The sequence below is a fragment of the Platalea leucorodia genome, assembly GCF_965183815.1.
Source record: "Platalea leucorodia genome assembly, chromosome: 4".
Taxonomy (NCBI): domain Eukaryota; kingdom Metazoa; phylum Chordata; class Aves; order Pelecaniformes; family Threskiornithidae; genus Platalea; species Platalea leucorodia.
This window is the reverse complement of record NC_138826.1, coordinates 111,778,011-111,792,561: the sequence shown is the minus strand read 5'-3', so window position 1 is coordinate 111,792,561 and position 14,551 is coordinate 111,778,011. Positions and strand designations below refer to the sequence as shown.

At 47.1% G+C, this 14,551-nt stretch overlaps 1 protein-coding gene across 1 annotated transcript in view; it reads right to left on the bottom strand.

The window, feature by feature from the left end:
* Nucleotides 1–10,838: 10,838 nt before the first annotated feature.
* The window catches only part of LRRK2 (leucine rich repeat kinase 2), a gene marked incomplete at its 5' end in the record, with an annotated part of 71,530 nt that continues 67,817 nt past the window's right edge, over nucleotides 10,839–14,551 (bottom strand). Inside the window, 2 exons of the mRNA XM_082310133.1 lie at nucleotides 10,839–12,456; nucleotides 14,399–14,473. Coding sequence (XP_082166259.1) covers nucleotides 12,335–12,456; nucleotides 14,399–14,473 — 197 coding nt within the window. The 3' untranslated portion in view covers nucleotides 10,839–12,334. The remainder of the gene's footprint in view (nucleotides 12,457–14,398; nucleotides 14,474–14,551) is intronic.

Below are 14,551 nucleotides of genomic sequence, written 5' to 3'. Positions count from 1 at the left end.
ATGTAAGCCATGGTGTGTAAATCCTGGAGACAGGGAGGAAAAAGAGCAAGAAGCTGCCTTGCTTTGGTTCAGCTAAGCACTGCAGAAGGTGGAATTCAGGGCGGGTGGGAGGTCTGCTAGCCCAGGCAGGGAGCGGTGGCGTTCGTAGTAGGTGACTTCAGGGAATCTGAATCATTTTGCTGCAGACGGGTGATGAGAAGGGATCTGCAGAATCAATCCTTATTGTTCATGAAGGTTTTTGTAGAATAAATGGAGAGCAATATCAGTTTTATATTGTAAATATGCTACTGAGAATGAATGTTGTTAATGCAGATGGTGCTTTGAGAAACTGAACATCCTCTTGCTGCTGAACTACTGGCATACACCTGTGGTTAAACAGTTACTCCACCAGGGTAAAAAATTAATAATATGATTTCTTCTCAGCAAAACTGATTTAACAATATATTAGGAGATGATGCCGAGCCTGGCCTTACCATGGAATGAATATTATAATTGAGAGGACTAATTACGGAAAAATGAAAATCTCTGTGGCGCTGTCAGATTTTGCTGACTTCCATTAATGTACTTTACAGGGCACTTGGATCTTGGTGATGAGCACGGTGTAAATAATGTAGCTGATTTGCTATGCAAAGCAAAGGGCTTCCTAAACTGAGAAATTATATGAAATAAAATGTGGGAAATGAGGAAAGACCTTTGTTCGATTCAACGTTTGAGAAAGACAGATGTTCAAGGAAGCCAGGTCCTTGGGTTTGACAGCCAGGTTTGGGGTTTTCTCTTTTGTGTTTGGGTTTGTTTTTTTTTAAACACTGATGAAAACTCCAGCAACTCGAGATTGTCCTCGGTCAGCAAGAAAATCAAAAGCTGTAAATTTTTGGTTCCCATTTCTCTTTGGCATTTCCCTCTGAGGTTTCTTCCCTACTTCTGCTCGGACTGGTTCTGCTTCGGGCTTTGTCCTAACACTTGTTTCTTATCTGCCTGGAACAGACTGTACTGGTGGGAGATACTGATCTCAGTTGACTTTCTGTACCAGAACATAAATGTTATTTTCTATTCTCACATAAAAGAGCCAAGCGGCTTGTGTGTCTTAAATCCTTGTGTGGCGTATTTGTGTTGTTCTGTCTAGAACAAAGCTTGTGTGATGGCTGGTTGCTAATGGAAGAAAATTGGGAATTGACTTCCAGATGTGAGACGCTGCATTGCAGAGTGAATACAGGATCAGCTGAACCTGTGTTGCTGTGCTGTTTGCTTTCTCTCCGCAAAGGGTTTGGTTGTTACAGCTAGTACCACTTACCCTTCTACCGCACGTTGTCTTTAGCTTAACCAGCATGTGCAACGGTGTTCCAGAGAAAATAGTAGTTTATTGCAGTGACTTTTTTCAGTCACGTTTATTTACGTTGTGTAAAAGTGAGTGTAGTATGGAAAAATGAAAGGAACGGGTGTCCCAAGGGAAGCAGAAACCCTGATGTTGATGTGATGTGTATTTTCTGAAAGGAGGGGTAGTAGATGAAAAACAGCATTTTCTGGGTCAGGAAAGATGGTCAAAATTACTTATTTTTACCTTTGGCTCTTGGACGATGCTGAAGAGAGAACGCATGGGAAGAAATGTTTAACCTTCATAAGGTGCGTTGATAGCACGCCATTTGCAGACTGCTCTGGCTCCCCTGTCCCCCGCAGCTGCCTTTCTGGGCAAAAAGCCTTCCCCGCTTCCAGCTGGCGCGGTTTGGGTTTTGCTCCGCTGCTGCCGTGCTCTCACGGGGTGTAGGCTGTGTTAGCAGGAGCACGGCCCCCTTGGCTGCCTCCGGGGCCTGGAGTGCTGCGCCTGGTGCGGGCGTCCCCCGGCTCCCCCGAGCTGCGCTGCGGAAGCCGGCGCCAGCCCCAAGCGGTGGCGAGGGGATGGGAGCGGATATTTCTCAAGTAACTCTGGTTTTTTAGGGCTCAAGAGAAAACACCAAGCTGGGTTTTTAACAGGACAGACCACCTTCGGCCCTGCTGCCTGCGAGCCAGAATCACGCAGCATTGACAAGCAGTGGCTGTAAAATGTCCGACTTAAGATGACACACTTCACTACTGTGTTTCTGGATGTATTTTGCAGAAGATTTCTAATTAGCGAAAGAAAAAGGCGAGGACGTAGCCAGCCCTGGCAGCTGCAGGAGTTCAGTAAGGGCGCTTGCTTGCTTTACGGTCCAGCAGAATATGGGGCGAGATGTTTCGGTGGGCAGGGGACCCTGCAGGGCAGGTGCCCGCTCTGCGGAGGAGGCGGCAAAAGCAAGCTGGCAGGGTGAAAACTGAAGGTGTGACCAAAACCCGCAGGCATGAGAGAGAATTCTTGGGGGGGAAACCTGTGAGCTGACATAAGGAGTAAATTCATGTCATTTATAATAATGCTGTCTTCTAGGCGAGTGATGTGCTGTGCTCGAGTCGTGTGAGATGTGCTGTGGTGGGTGTAGGTGAGCAGCGTGACGGGGGAGGCTGTGGAAGTCAGGCTGTGACGGATCCTACTGTACGTTGTGGCTACTGTCTTCGTGCTGTGTGTTGCTCTGCCTTTCTTACCACCTTCCCTGGTGTGTGTATTGGTGCCTATTGCAGGGCAGACCACGAGAAGGGGGTGAAGTGGGTGTAGGAATGGAAATTTCCCTGCTTCAGGCTCTTTTCGTTCTCCCCCCTGGCTTCTAGCAGATGTTTTGGGGCTCTTGCTGGCAGGGAGGTGAGGAAGAAATGCATGTGTGTCTGTAGCAGGAGAGGGGCTGGGTTAGCTGACGTAGCAGACTTTCTTTAAAAAAAGCAAACCCAAGCTGCTCCTCACTCCCTGAAATTCTCATCCTAGAAACGGGTGAATAATTTGAAAGAAAATTCAGCTCTTCCCATCTCAGAAGCACCCTGGCGGGGGCCTGCACTGAGGGCGCGGTGCCCGGCCTCCCTGCAGCTGCCGCTCTGCCCTGGGTGGTGGTTGGTGTCCTGGGCGGTCCTCGGCAGGACAGGGAGATGTGCCGGTGGAGTCGTCCTGCACGGAGCTGGGCAAGGACTCGCCCTCCTCTGCCTTGCCCTGCACGAGATCCTCTTAAGCTTCTCGGGGACCGATTTGACAAACCAAGCCCTAGGCAGCCAGCATAGTTGCTTAGGAACGGTCAGAGGCAGATATATATTTGGTATAAATGCGGCTGTGATTAACTGTACAGACAAAACCAAGGTCAGGGAGGCAGCTGTTGCCTCATCCTTTCGCTATCCCGTTCTCTGTGAGAAGATCCGGCACTAAGGATGTCCTGCGCAGCCTGTTACTGATGCAGTAACATTGGAGCAGGAGGGATGTGATCACCTTGGGCGCATCTCTGGTGCCACTGGTGATACCAAAACTCCCAGCTCTCTCTCTTCAGAGGTAACCAAGCACCACAGCTTTTTTCTGGGGAGATGGGAAATGAGAACAGCTCATTTGGGGATACTTGCAGAGATCTCCGTCTGATTTTAAAAGGCACCCCAGAAGGCGGGGGTGTGGGAGGATGCATCTACTATACACATCACTGGGATTGGTGCTTAGTTGCAAAGTTACTTCTCATAAAGACACTTTTCTTTTCCTACCAACACTCAGTTAATGCAAATCGTGTCTCGTTATTTGGCCTTGGCGGCGGTCTGCTGTTTAGAGAAAATATCCTTGCCTGCATATATAGTTAATGAGTAATAGTTAATGCTTCAAGAAGCCTTAAGGGACTCTGCCTGCTGCCTTTGGTGCCCTGGCAAAGGATTGGCGTTGTAGGTCTGTCCACCTTCTCCCCTTGCACACCTCGCTAGAGCACTGCCGTGCAATTCAGCTGGCTTAGTTAAAATGATATGAAATGCTTCGTTTTTTTCTTCTGCCATGGCTTAGTGTCCTTTCCAAAGCATTTCTGGTTGCTGCTGGCCCAGGAGCAAGGCAGTGTCACCTTTTCCTGTCTTCCAAAAGAGTTTTCTGAGAGCTGGTCCATAAATTCATTAAAGCAGAAACTTTTAAAGTGGGCGGTGCAGCGTGGTTTCTACGGGGGAGAACTGAAGGCACGCTTTGTGAATGTAAGCCTCTCCCTTCGACGTACCAGAATTCAAGCAAGATCTCATTGTGGCCTGTTTGTTTTCCTCTTTTTGTTTTGTACATGTAAATAGAAATGTTCAGAGTCCCAGGACCAGCAACCTGAGGTGTGAAAAACGGAAAGCCAGGCTGGGTTGAGTTCAGGAGGACCCCGGTGTGGTGTGGGGGCAAGAGGCGATTGCAAAGAGGTGCCGGGCAGGCTCGCGGCAAGCAGAGCTCCTCCAGGCTGCCGTGCCCGTGCCTCTGCCTGCGCCACCGCAGACTGGAGGTGTCACGGAGTGCTCCTCCGAGCGAGGGCCCTGCACTCCCCTGCCTGTACCAAGCCCAAAAGCCCTTCCCCAGAGAGCCCCGTGGGTGGGCTGGAGCCACGGGCAGCCTGTGGCTACTGTGCAGGACCCTCACCGTGGGCAAAGTGAGCCGGCTGCGTGTCGCTGGGCTGTGGGACCACGCTGCCCCATGCCACGTGGGTCTGCAAGAGCTTCTGCTGGAGCGGGAGAGCTCCCAGCTTTTGTCCTGTGGCTTCTCCAGGGCGGAGAATGACAGGTCGTCGGATGAAAGCAGGACGCTGGTATTTCCATCTTTCAGCTGAGTAGCAACAGCAATTTTACGCTTTGCTCTCCTGATGTCTTGGAGATGCCTGCGTGGAAGGGGAGCGGTGCTGCTCAAAGCTGACATGGTCAAAGCCCAAAGGGCTTTTAAACTAAACAGCAAAGTTTATCCAGGATAGAGCCTTTGACTGAAGAAACATGGCCAGGTGAGGTGGAGCAGAACTAGAACTAGTTCCCTGCTTGTGGGCCCTCATCTCCAGGCCTGGATTTAGGCAAGCTGGTGGCTCTCTGACCTCCCTCAGGAAGGACCGTCCCTGCTCCTCTCTGGGGCCAAGGCCACCAGCACCCTCCCAGCAGGAGCCTCCCCCGCACCCATCTGCCTGTGCCTCTCCACCTGCTCCTCCCGGCCCCGGCGTGAGCCGCACCGAGGGGCGGCGCGTCTTGCAGAGCCACCCAGCCCGGGCACCCGTGGGCTGGGAGCTTGCAGAGGCAGGGCTGCGCGGGCCCTTGGTATCTGGCGCCGGTTTTATTGGAACTGCAGATGCTGAATATTGATTTTTCTTCCCCCCCCCCCCCGTTCCCTCAGCTCCAGCAATGGGGATTTCAGACTCTTCCAGCAGGACGGATTGCTCTGCACCAGCTACTTCTGAGCCCCTGCAGAGCCCAGGTGTTTGTGTCCCTTCCTGGGTTTGGCTGTAATAGCTGTAAATACAGGAAATTTAATGTTTTTGGAGGTTTTTTTCCTTGCAAACTTTCCTGTAATTACAAGGTGGGAGCGTGTTTTGCCATGGGATTTTCCAGTTGCAGAGTGCTCAGCACATACTATTATTTTGGAGGAGGAAAAAAAAAAAGGGGGGGAGGTGAGTTTTGACACATGGATAATATTTGAAAATTACTGTTTACCGAAGCTTAATTACCTGGCTGCTAGGTAGCTATTAAAAGTGAGTATGAACAACCGTGGTGTTTAAAGTGAGGACGGCTGCCGAGCAGGGCCGGGCAGCCCGGGCCTCCGGCTCTGGGCCCGTTAGGGGCTGCTGTTGCTCTGCTTCAGCCGGGAGCGTGGGCTCTAGCAGGGGACTCTAAAGAAAAATACTGAAATTCACTTCTCAGATTTTGAACTTTTTTGCTGTAATAGGAAACCCATTCAACTTTTACTTGTGCGCGTGTGATTCAACAGCATTCTTTGAGTTTTGCCTAAACCTGACAGTGTTAGACTGATGCAAAAGAGTTGTCGCCGTAGCAGTCTGTGGAGCCGCGCGGAGAGGGGGAACGTCTTCCTTTGGGTGGCCGGCATCGCTGCAGGGGCAGCAGGCGGGCTTTTGGTCCTCTGTCAGCAGCACTCGGGGAGGCCTGGCTGGGGTGGAGGAGGTGTCAGCCCTGTCGCGTGGATGGTTTCCCCACAGAGAGGAGGGCTGGGGGACATGTCTGAGCCCTGGTGGCCTGTCCCAGCACCCGAGGTGGCCTCCCTTTAGTCCTGGAAGATGAACCACGGGTGCAAGTGGAGCACCTCTGCTTTGCAAGCTGCAAACGTTGCAGCCGCTCGTCCAAGGGCTCACAGCTCTGAAGCTTTTTTTTTTTTTTTTTCTTTTTTTTAATTTATTTATTGTGACCTCTGATGGTAACAGTGTGAAGCTGACATTTCTGAGCCTCAGCCTTAGCTCGGTTGGTTTAAATTCCAAATGGCAGAGCCGAGGAGCCCGGTGGGTGGTGGTGGGGGCGGATGGTTCTTGCTGCCTCCCAGAGAACAGATGTTTTCAAGGCAACCGCCGAGATGTCAAGGCAAGAAAAAGCAGAACTGAGCATCAATGAACTAAAGTTAATGTATTTGCAGTGCAAAGAGCTGGGTGCTTCCACTACCGCCGTATGATTTTTCTGTCTACGAGATAAAGGCTTGTCCTGCCGTGCTGTGCCGATGGTCCTGCACGGGCTGGGCTCTGGGGGAGCCGATGAAACTTGGAGCAGGGGAAGAGGTGGCGACGCTGGAGGTGTGTGACCCTGTGAGCTGAGCCACTGCGCTCCTGCCACCGTGTCGGGCTGACCCGGGCTCTGCAGGGGAGCCCAAGGCCTCTCCTTTCCCTCTGTGACTGGTTCTGCCTTGTCCTTCCCTTGAGAAACGACTTAAAATGGGAGCTTGTCACAAAATATTTTTTTCCCTTTTGCAGCCTCATGACTAAACAGGCCTAGGCAGAAAAAAGATGGTGCAAAGAGGCAGCCTGGCCTCGGGGTGCTCCTTGGCCGGAGCTGTGGCCTGCGGAGCCTTCCCCTGGGTGTGGCAGCCCCCGTGCCCCACACCAGCACCCAGCGGGCGCTGGTCCCTGAGCCCTTCCTCCCTGGGCGGGTGGTTTTACTCTTGAGCAGTGCAATAAACTACCTCCAACCACACGCGAGTTGGCTGGTTTGCTGCCCGGTGGGGAACCAAAGCTGATTTATGCTTTTTTTTGGGGGGGAAACATCCCCTGGGGCTGTGACTGGGGAGCGCTGCCTCAGCGGGTGCAGCCCCGAGGATCACCCACCGCCATGACGGCGCCCTGCGGGCAGGGCCGGGCCCTGGAGGGGCGTTTGCTGGGCAGCCCTGTGCCCCCAGCCCGCTCCCCTCCCCGCCTTGGTGCCTTTCCGAAGGAAGGCAGAGCCCCGGCTCCATCGGGCGCTGCACAGCCACGTTTTCTTCCCTGCTGGGCGTGGGATTCGTGGGGTCTCAATGGCAGCACCGAAGTGGGGCACCCGGCCCCCGCAGTGGGAAGGGTGCCGGGCTGGGCTGGCAGCGGACTGTGCTCTTCAGCACTGTCTTCTTTCTTTTTTTTTTTCTTTTTTTTTTCTTTTCCTTTTCTTCCCGCCCTGCCCCAGACTGCAAAATGGTTTCTGTGCTTCTCGGCTGGATGGGAGCGGGATCAGAGCCCAGCACAGCCAAGGAGGCAGCGCCAAGCGGTGGCACGGGAAAAGCACGGCAGAAGGCTGAGATTTCTCTCTCAGAAAAGGAAAAACACTGCAATTGCCACAGGAGGAGATTTTAATTTCTTTCCCCTTTTCTATCCACTTTTAACTTTTCAGGTCATTGCCGCTAATGGGCTGTGGTGGAAGTGAAGTAAATAATTACATACGCCAGAGACACAGCATTGATTTTTAAGTCTCTTTGTGCTAATTAGTGACAGCGTTTGTGGGGAGCGACGGCAAGGCCTATCAAACCTGACGGCGCCCGCCTGCTGCCTTCTCAGGCTGCGAGAAAACTCAAAGCAGCGCAGGAGAAAAGGAAAAAAGAAAAAGCCTTAACTTGCTTTTACTTTCATTTTGGTTTTAGCAGAATTGTCTTAGGCTAGTTTTAAAAAATTCGGGTTTTTTTTGTTGACATATGGGTGTATTGTAATTTTAAATACCCTCTTAAAAATAATTCCAGTTTACTGCTCAGTCCAAATAAACCATGTAAATGGTAGGTACCAGTCAGCATAAGGTCACTGCAGGGAAAAAAAGTTGTTTCACAATTCGATCATTCTTGTCATTTTGATACTTAATTGAACAGGACCTAGGGTAAGTACTGAGGAGTCCCTGGGGTAAGTAAGTACTGAGGAGTCCTGCCGAGGTGTCTGCAGCTACAGGAGCTGCGGTCTTCATCCAGAACCCGCACAGCTCACAAATACGGCAAAGAGCCTTCCTGAAGGTGGAGGCTGGAAATTTCACTTGCATTGGCTTCTAAATTTTTGCTAAACTAGGTTTCCCTTTGCTAATACAACAATAATACATCTTGCGGGTTGGTGTTTTCCCCCTCTTAAAATCATGAATTTTAAAATACAGATCTGCAATAAGTATGATTCTCAGCTCTCATGTGATTATGCCACTCCGTATTTATAAACTAATAAAATTGTTATAAAGATGCATGCCTATGTAACAAATAAAAAAAAAGATTTGGAAAAGTTAACAAAACGGTACACTGGCCAGCCGATAAATGTAGTTTTTATTTATACTTGTTCAAAGGCCTTGACGAAGCGCCTGGGCAGGTCAGGACAGTCCTGGGATGAGTTCAGAATACGGATGAAGAATTGATTCAGGCAGAAAAAACAGAACAACTGCTAGTTCTGGTCAGAAAATTTGGTTCTCTTTAGACAGGTAATGGGAGCTGGGTTTAGCTTTCTTAATGACTGACTTAAAGGCCAGAAAATAAGTGAGAAGAGGAATTGTTCATACGCTTTTCTACTTGAGAGACTGATGATAGAAAAATATGAATGTTGTTGTTGACTTTTCCTCGTGCACTGAGCCTCATTCTTTTCCCTTTTACTGCTTTCTCGTGTCGCTGGTATCTGAAGAATTCATCATAAAGTGGATTATTTGTCGTGCTGGCTCCAGGTAGATGGGTGCGGTTGTGAAGTGGCAGTAATGACAAATGCCCGTGCTTGGGGACCAACTCGCGTCCAGGAGGCCTCATTCTCTCTCCTCCATTCCACGTCCCAGTTTTGCCCCAAAGTGGTACATAAAGAAGTGGTAGGATAATAATAAGGGACACAAGAGGACGTACGAGATTTCAGAGTAAGAGGAATGCCAGCATATAATACAGAAAGTACACGAAATCGGGCTGTATAACTTGTTTACAGTGGGGTTAACCAGGCGCTGCTTGTAAAAGAAATAAGGTTAAAATTAATGTACAGATGAACCAGCTCCGTGTCAGAGCAAGCAACCAATAAAAAGAATGACCCTAATTAAACTCAGTAGCACAGGAGGGGAAGGATACTTAAAAAAAATAAAATCAATAGCGAGTCAAGCATTCAGCTCACGCTGTGGAGTTTATTTCTTTGTCTTTAGGTCTAAACCCCAGCATCCTTTAGCTGCACAGGTCTGAGAACGTGGAGTTAATGACGTGTTCCAGCTCGGGTGTTAAACCACAGCCAAACCTTGCTGCTTGTTTCCCATGAGCAAAGAGGCTCCTTTTTGAAGTAAGGGTTGTCCGTCTGTTTTCGGGTGCTGGAGGTTACCCTAAGTATCCAGGAAGCATTGCATCTGGTAGAGCTTATACTCTTAGCTGATCACAGCCTACTGGTTTCCAAACAGCTCCACTGAAACCAGAGGGAACACAAAGTCATGGATCTTCTTTTTCCCCTCTTTCCTTATAGTTTGTCAGTAGAGACGTTTCTGGGAAAAGGTTTCCTAATGGAAAGGTTTAAATGGTTGTCGTACGGAAGCGCTGTTCTTCCCCTTGGTGCCATGTCCCAGCTGGGAAGCGGATGCCAGTCCCTGAGCGCTTCTAAATCAGGCCTGCACACTTACTGCCTGCCAGCTTCTGGCCAAAGAGTTTTGCAGCCACCTCCTTCCCCAGCTTTCCCACACTCAGGAAAGAGACGGATGCTGAGGGCTGTCCACCTCGTTTGACAGGCTATGCCCTGTCACTACGCTCTCCAAGGAATGCCACCCTCGGCAGACAGGCAGCTGTGCAGCGTGAGCTGAGCAGGGCTGAAGGTGGCCAGAGATGCGCTGCTGGACTCCATCACATGGAAAAGAACAACAAGAGGCACCAGCGCAGGATCTTCTCCAAATCCTTTCTTACAGTACTGGAAAGTATTCGGGGGGGACGCAGCTGGATCGCGGTGCTCCGTAGGAACGAGTGCTAAGCAGTCACAGTGGGTTACCGCTGTTGCAGAATTTTACCCTCTCACCAGGGATGATTCAGCAGTGGCCAATTGAGTCAGGTTTGTAACGACCTCCTGTCTTTCATTTGGTCGCTATCATCTCTTTCGTTCTTCGCTATCCCTGTAATACCTGCCATGCAGGCTGGATGCAATCTATGGATCATTCTTTTCCAGAGGCTCTGGGAAGAGGTGCCTAATGACCGCAAGGACAGTACTGCTTACGGTCACCTCCCAGCTCTGGGAAAGGCTGCAAGGAACACGAAGCAGAAAACAAACTGGGGAATGGAAAAGGGCTCAAGACGTGCGCTATGGGACAGAGAAAAGTGGGAATGCAGCTGAGTCAAAGCAACCCACAAACTGGGATCTTGCGTCACGCTGGTGTAAGGGATTAAGCTCCACAAAAGCTCCTCCTTGGAAATTCAGCGATCAGAAAGTAGACTATGTTATTAACAAAGCACAGTTTTAATAAAAAGGTTTAAGGCTTACATCTCAAAATGACTTATAAACAAACATAATCACAATACATATACTCTATTTTTTTAAAAAAAGTATTCATTATAAGATAATATATATTTTCTGAGTTATAAAATCCCATATAAATAGCAAATTATTCTCAGTATGCAGATTACAAGAATACATAAAAACTGGGGTGCATATCTGAAAGAAATCCTGAGTACGCACTCAACAAATGGCAGAAACTAGAACAAGGATACGGCTGGACACAATCAATGCTGTTGTCCTAGTATGTAATTTCTCCAAAACTGTAAAAATGGGACTGAGAACTTTTTGGTTGCTCAACCTTGTTCAGCTCCATGGACTCAGGAATGGCTCTGGATACTCCACTCCTTGAGATTTCAGGAGCGCCCTATGGATTCTTTTGGTATCAAAAAAAGAAAATGACATCCGTCTTCTGATGGAGAGAAGTAAGGCATGCACTTAGAGCCGGTCAGTGCAGGCGGTAAGCAGCAGCTTGGACTTATAGCCAGAGAGCAGCAAAAGGCATCTCTTTAGTGAAGATGTTTGGCAACAAATTCTGGTAGTTATATGCAAGAGGTAGCCAATTCTTACACCCCTCAAGGTTCCCCTGCTTACCCTCAAAATAACAACACAAATTAAAACAAGAATAAGTGGAAACTTTGCACATTAGAAACATCAAAGTGAAAGTTCCCTTTTTTTTTAAGATTGAGCTCAGCAAACCAGCAAGTTGGACTACGAACCAGCAGTCTGGCTACAGCAGCGTGCTGCCACCTTTGCGGTACAAGTTGTAGCAGCATCTGGGTCAGAGCTTTCACTCTGTGTTTTCTCTTGGCTTTTCAAAGTGAGCTGTACAACAGATAGAGGTGATTGCTAATGTTCATAGTGATGGGACTACGTCTCCTAGGACAAGGCAGACTGCAGTACTGCAAGGGGACACCAACTTGCAAAAGCCTGTCGGTGCATTTAAATTCTGAATTCTGAGCTATTTTATTGTAGCACAACTTTTTTTTTCTGATCATAACGAAAAAATGTCAATTATTCAAGGAAGAAATAAAGACTATTCTGCCTGTTGTTTTCAAGGAGTAATGTAGTCATTACATGTTCCTTTAAACACTGCTATTATATAAAATAGAATGTTTTCTTTCATATACTCAGGGTCATGAGCTCTGACTTATTACTAAATCATGAATCATCAGAGCAAACTCATACATGCAAACCGCAATACACATAGAGGCTTGCATTTTGCTTCTTATTACAGCGTCCACTCAGTAGAGATAATGAAGTAAATAAGAACCATTTATAGTCTCCTGGTTATTCCCAATTTAACTGGGACCAAGAACCGGATGAACAATGTTACACTGAAGTTGAGCCACAGTTGCTGAGAGCAGAACTTCACAAGTAAACAACAGATGCATGATAACACTTTAGATTCAGAAATTCTCAATAGTTTCGTGTCCTTTCAAATATTTATTACAAATAACTTATCCTTCTTTTTTCTTGATATCCTGTGAATACCAACTGCCTCTCTCATGGCAATTTTCTTCCTGGTTTTTGGTTAAAGACCTCAGCGACAAGAAGTCGTACATATTGCACAGTAAGTTAGGATGGAAGACTAGAAAAGAGAAGGGCACTTGCAGGGTGACTTTTCAGTCCAAAGAAAAGCTCTTCATTTTTTCTGCTAATTCCTGTCTCATTTCTATATGTTTTTTCAGGTTTTGCACTTCATGAGGCAGGTTAATGTCCCACACTGACACGCAGGATTGTAATTCTGGAAAAAAAAAAAAAAAGAATTGAAAACTACAACAAAACAACAAGAGAAGAATTATTGAACAATTAGAAGTGGTTTTGCTTATCTGCTTATTTTTTAATTACTCGTAAATTGCCTCAATGAAGCATGATGCTTAGGACCTGGAAGACAAGTTATATGACACTTAATGCGTGAGGTAGTGCAGTTACGGGTTACAAGCTGTTTGTACTTGCACAATGATTTGTATTCCAGTTCCTAAACTTAAAGTACACCATTTAAAAGCACTTGAAAAACCATTTCTTGCGCCTGTGGGCCATAAGGTACTGATCTGAGCTACAGATAATGCTAGTACTGAGGTGCCTGCATAAAATTTAATCTCTATTTTCCCCAGCAGATATACCCTAAATGCTTACAAGACTCAAAACCCATTCACTGTAAACTAAAAATGAAAACTGATTTTGTAAGGTAGTGAGTATACTAGGGAGCAGTCACTTCTTCAGTCTCCCTGCATGCAAGCAACTCTATTCATGGAGAATTCACATTGCTTTTAGTGGAATAAGGATAATTGAGAACACTTGCATGAGTAGGGGCTCACAAACTAAGGCCCCAAGGTTTCTGGGAGTCTCAGATTCCTCTCTGTATAATTAATGGCACTCTTAAATACAGTAAAAAGGCTAAAAAGACAAGAGGTGTTCTTATGGTAACAATCAGGGACTATCAGAATATAAAAACCATTGCTGTAAGTTTGATTCTTATTTTACTCCAAACAGTCAGCTCATGTACACTTGCCACCCTTAACTTTATACTGTCATTGCCACATTTTTAGGAGTCATTGAAACTGGGATAAGATAAAGGTGAAGAAGGGCATTGACTGGAGCACCAACTGTAACTGTTCTTAGAAAAACCCGCAGATGGAGATTTTCTGTCTTCCTATTCCAGCACTTCACTATCCTAATTGTCAGGAAGTTTTTCCTGATGCCTGACCTAAATCTCCCTTGCTGTAGCAGAAACTGGTTAGTCCTTATCCTACCCACAGGGAATACATAGAAGTCTTTATTCCCCTCCTCTTTATTTACGTATTTGAAGCCTATTATCATGTCCTCTCTAAGCTTTATTTATATTGAGCAACTTAACTTCCTGCAACATTTCCTCACAGGCTATATTTCTCTCCTCTGGACTATTCCTTAGTCCAGATCATTCAGGAATGTCCCAAATGGAGACGCTCCTCCAGCAGAGGCCGTTCAGCCCTCAGCAGAGTGTAAGAATTAGCTCATGTCTCACAGACACTGCTTTTCGACTGGTGTGAGAATGGTGTTTGCCTCTTCTGCAGCAACGTGACACGGTTGACTCATGTTCAGCCTGCAATCAATTATAACCCTTTTTCTGCAGCACTGCTGTTTAAGCTGATCATTTCCTCATGTTGGTACAACGGATCATTCCTAATTAAGTAAAAGGTCTTGCATTTGTCCTTACTGAATTGTATCCTATTTCCTTCCAGACGATTTGTTCTATTCGTCAAGGTCATTTTGAATTCTAATCCTGCCCTCCAGTGTGCTTGTGGCTTTGTCTTAGCTGAGAATTGTCTGCAAATCTGAAAAGCACATTCACTATTCCTTCATCCACATCATTCAGGAACACGTTGAGGATTCCTGGCCTAACACAGACCCCTCTGGAAATCCATTTGATACATTCTCCAATTAGACAATGACACTTACTCTCCAAATACAGTTTTCCAGCAAATTATAATAGTGGCTTCAAATAGTGGCTTCCTCTGATCCATTTTTGGAAGTTACTGTTAGTTTGTATGGAGCCCAGAAATGCAACAGACAACAAAAACTAATAATGATGTTTCAATAAAATTATATCAAATGATGATCATCAACTCTCCACTCTCAGTGGGTAGTCAAGCATAATAGCATCTGCTCCACTAATAATACAAATTAATAAAACACAGCTCACGTACCTTTGTGATATTTGTTGTCTTCGGTGTCGCTTTTATAGCAATATCCCAAAACCAGGACTGCATTCTTGAGACTCCCTTTTTCAAAGAAATAAAATGTCAAATTTTAATTTTACCGGGAACTTTGTAATTTAAGGACAGAAGGAGTAGATGACA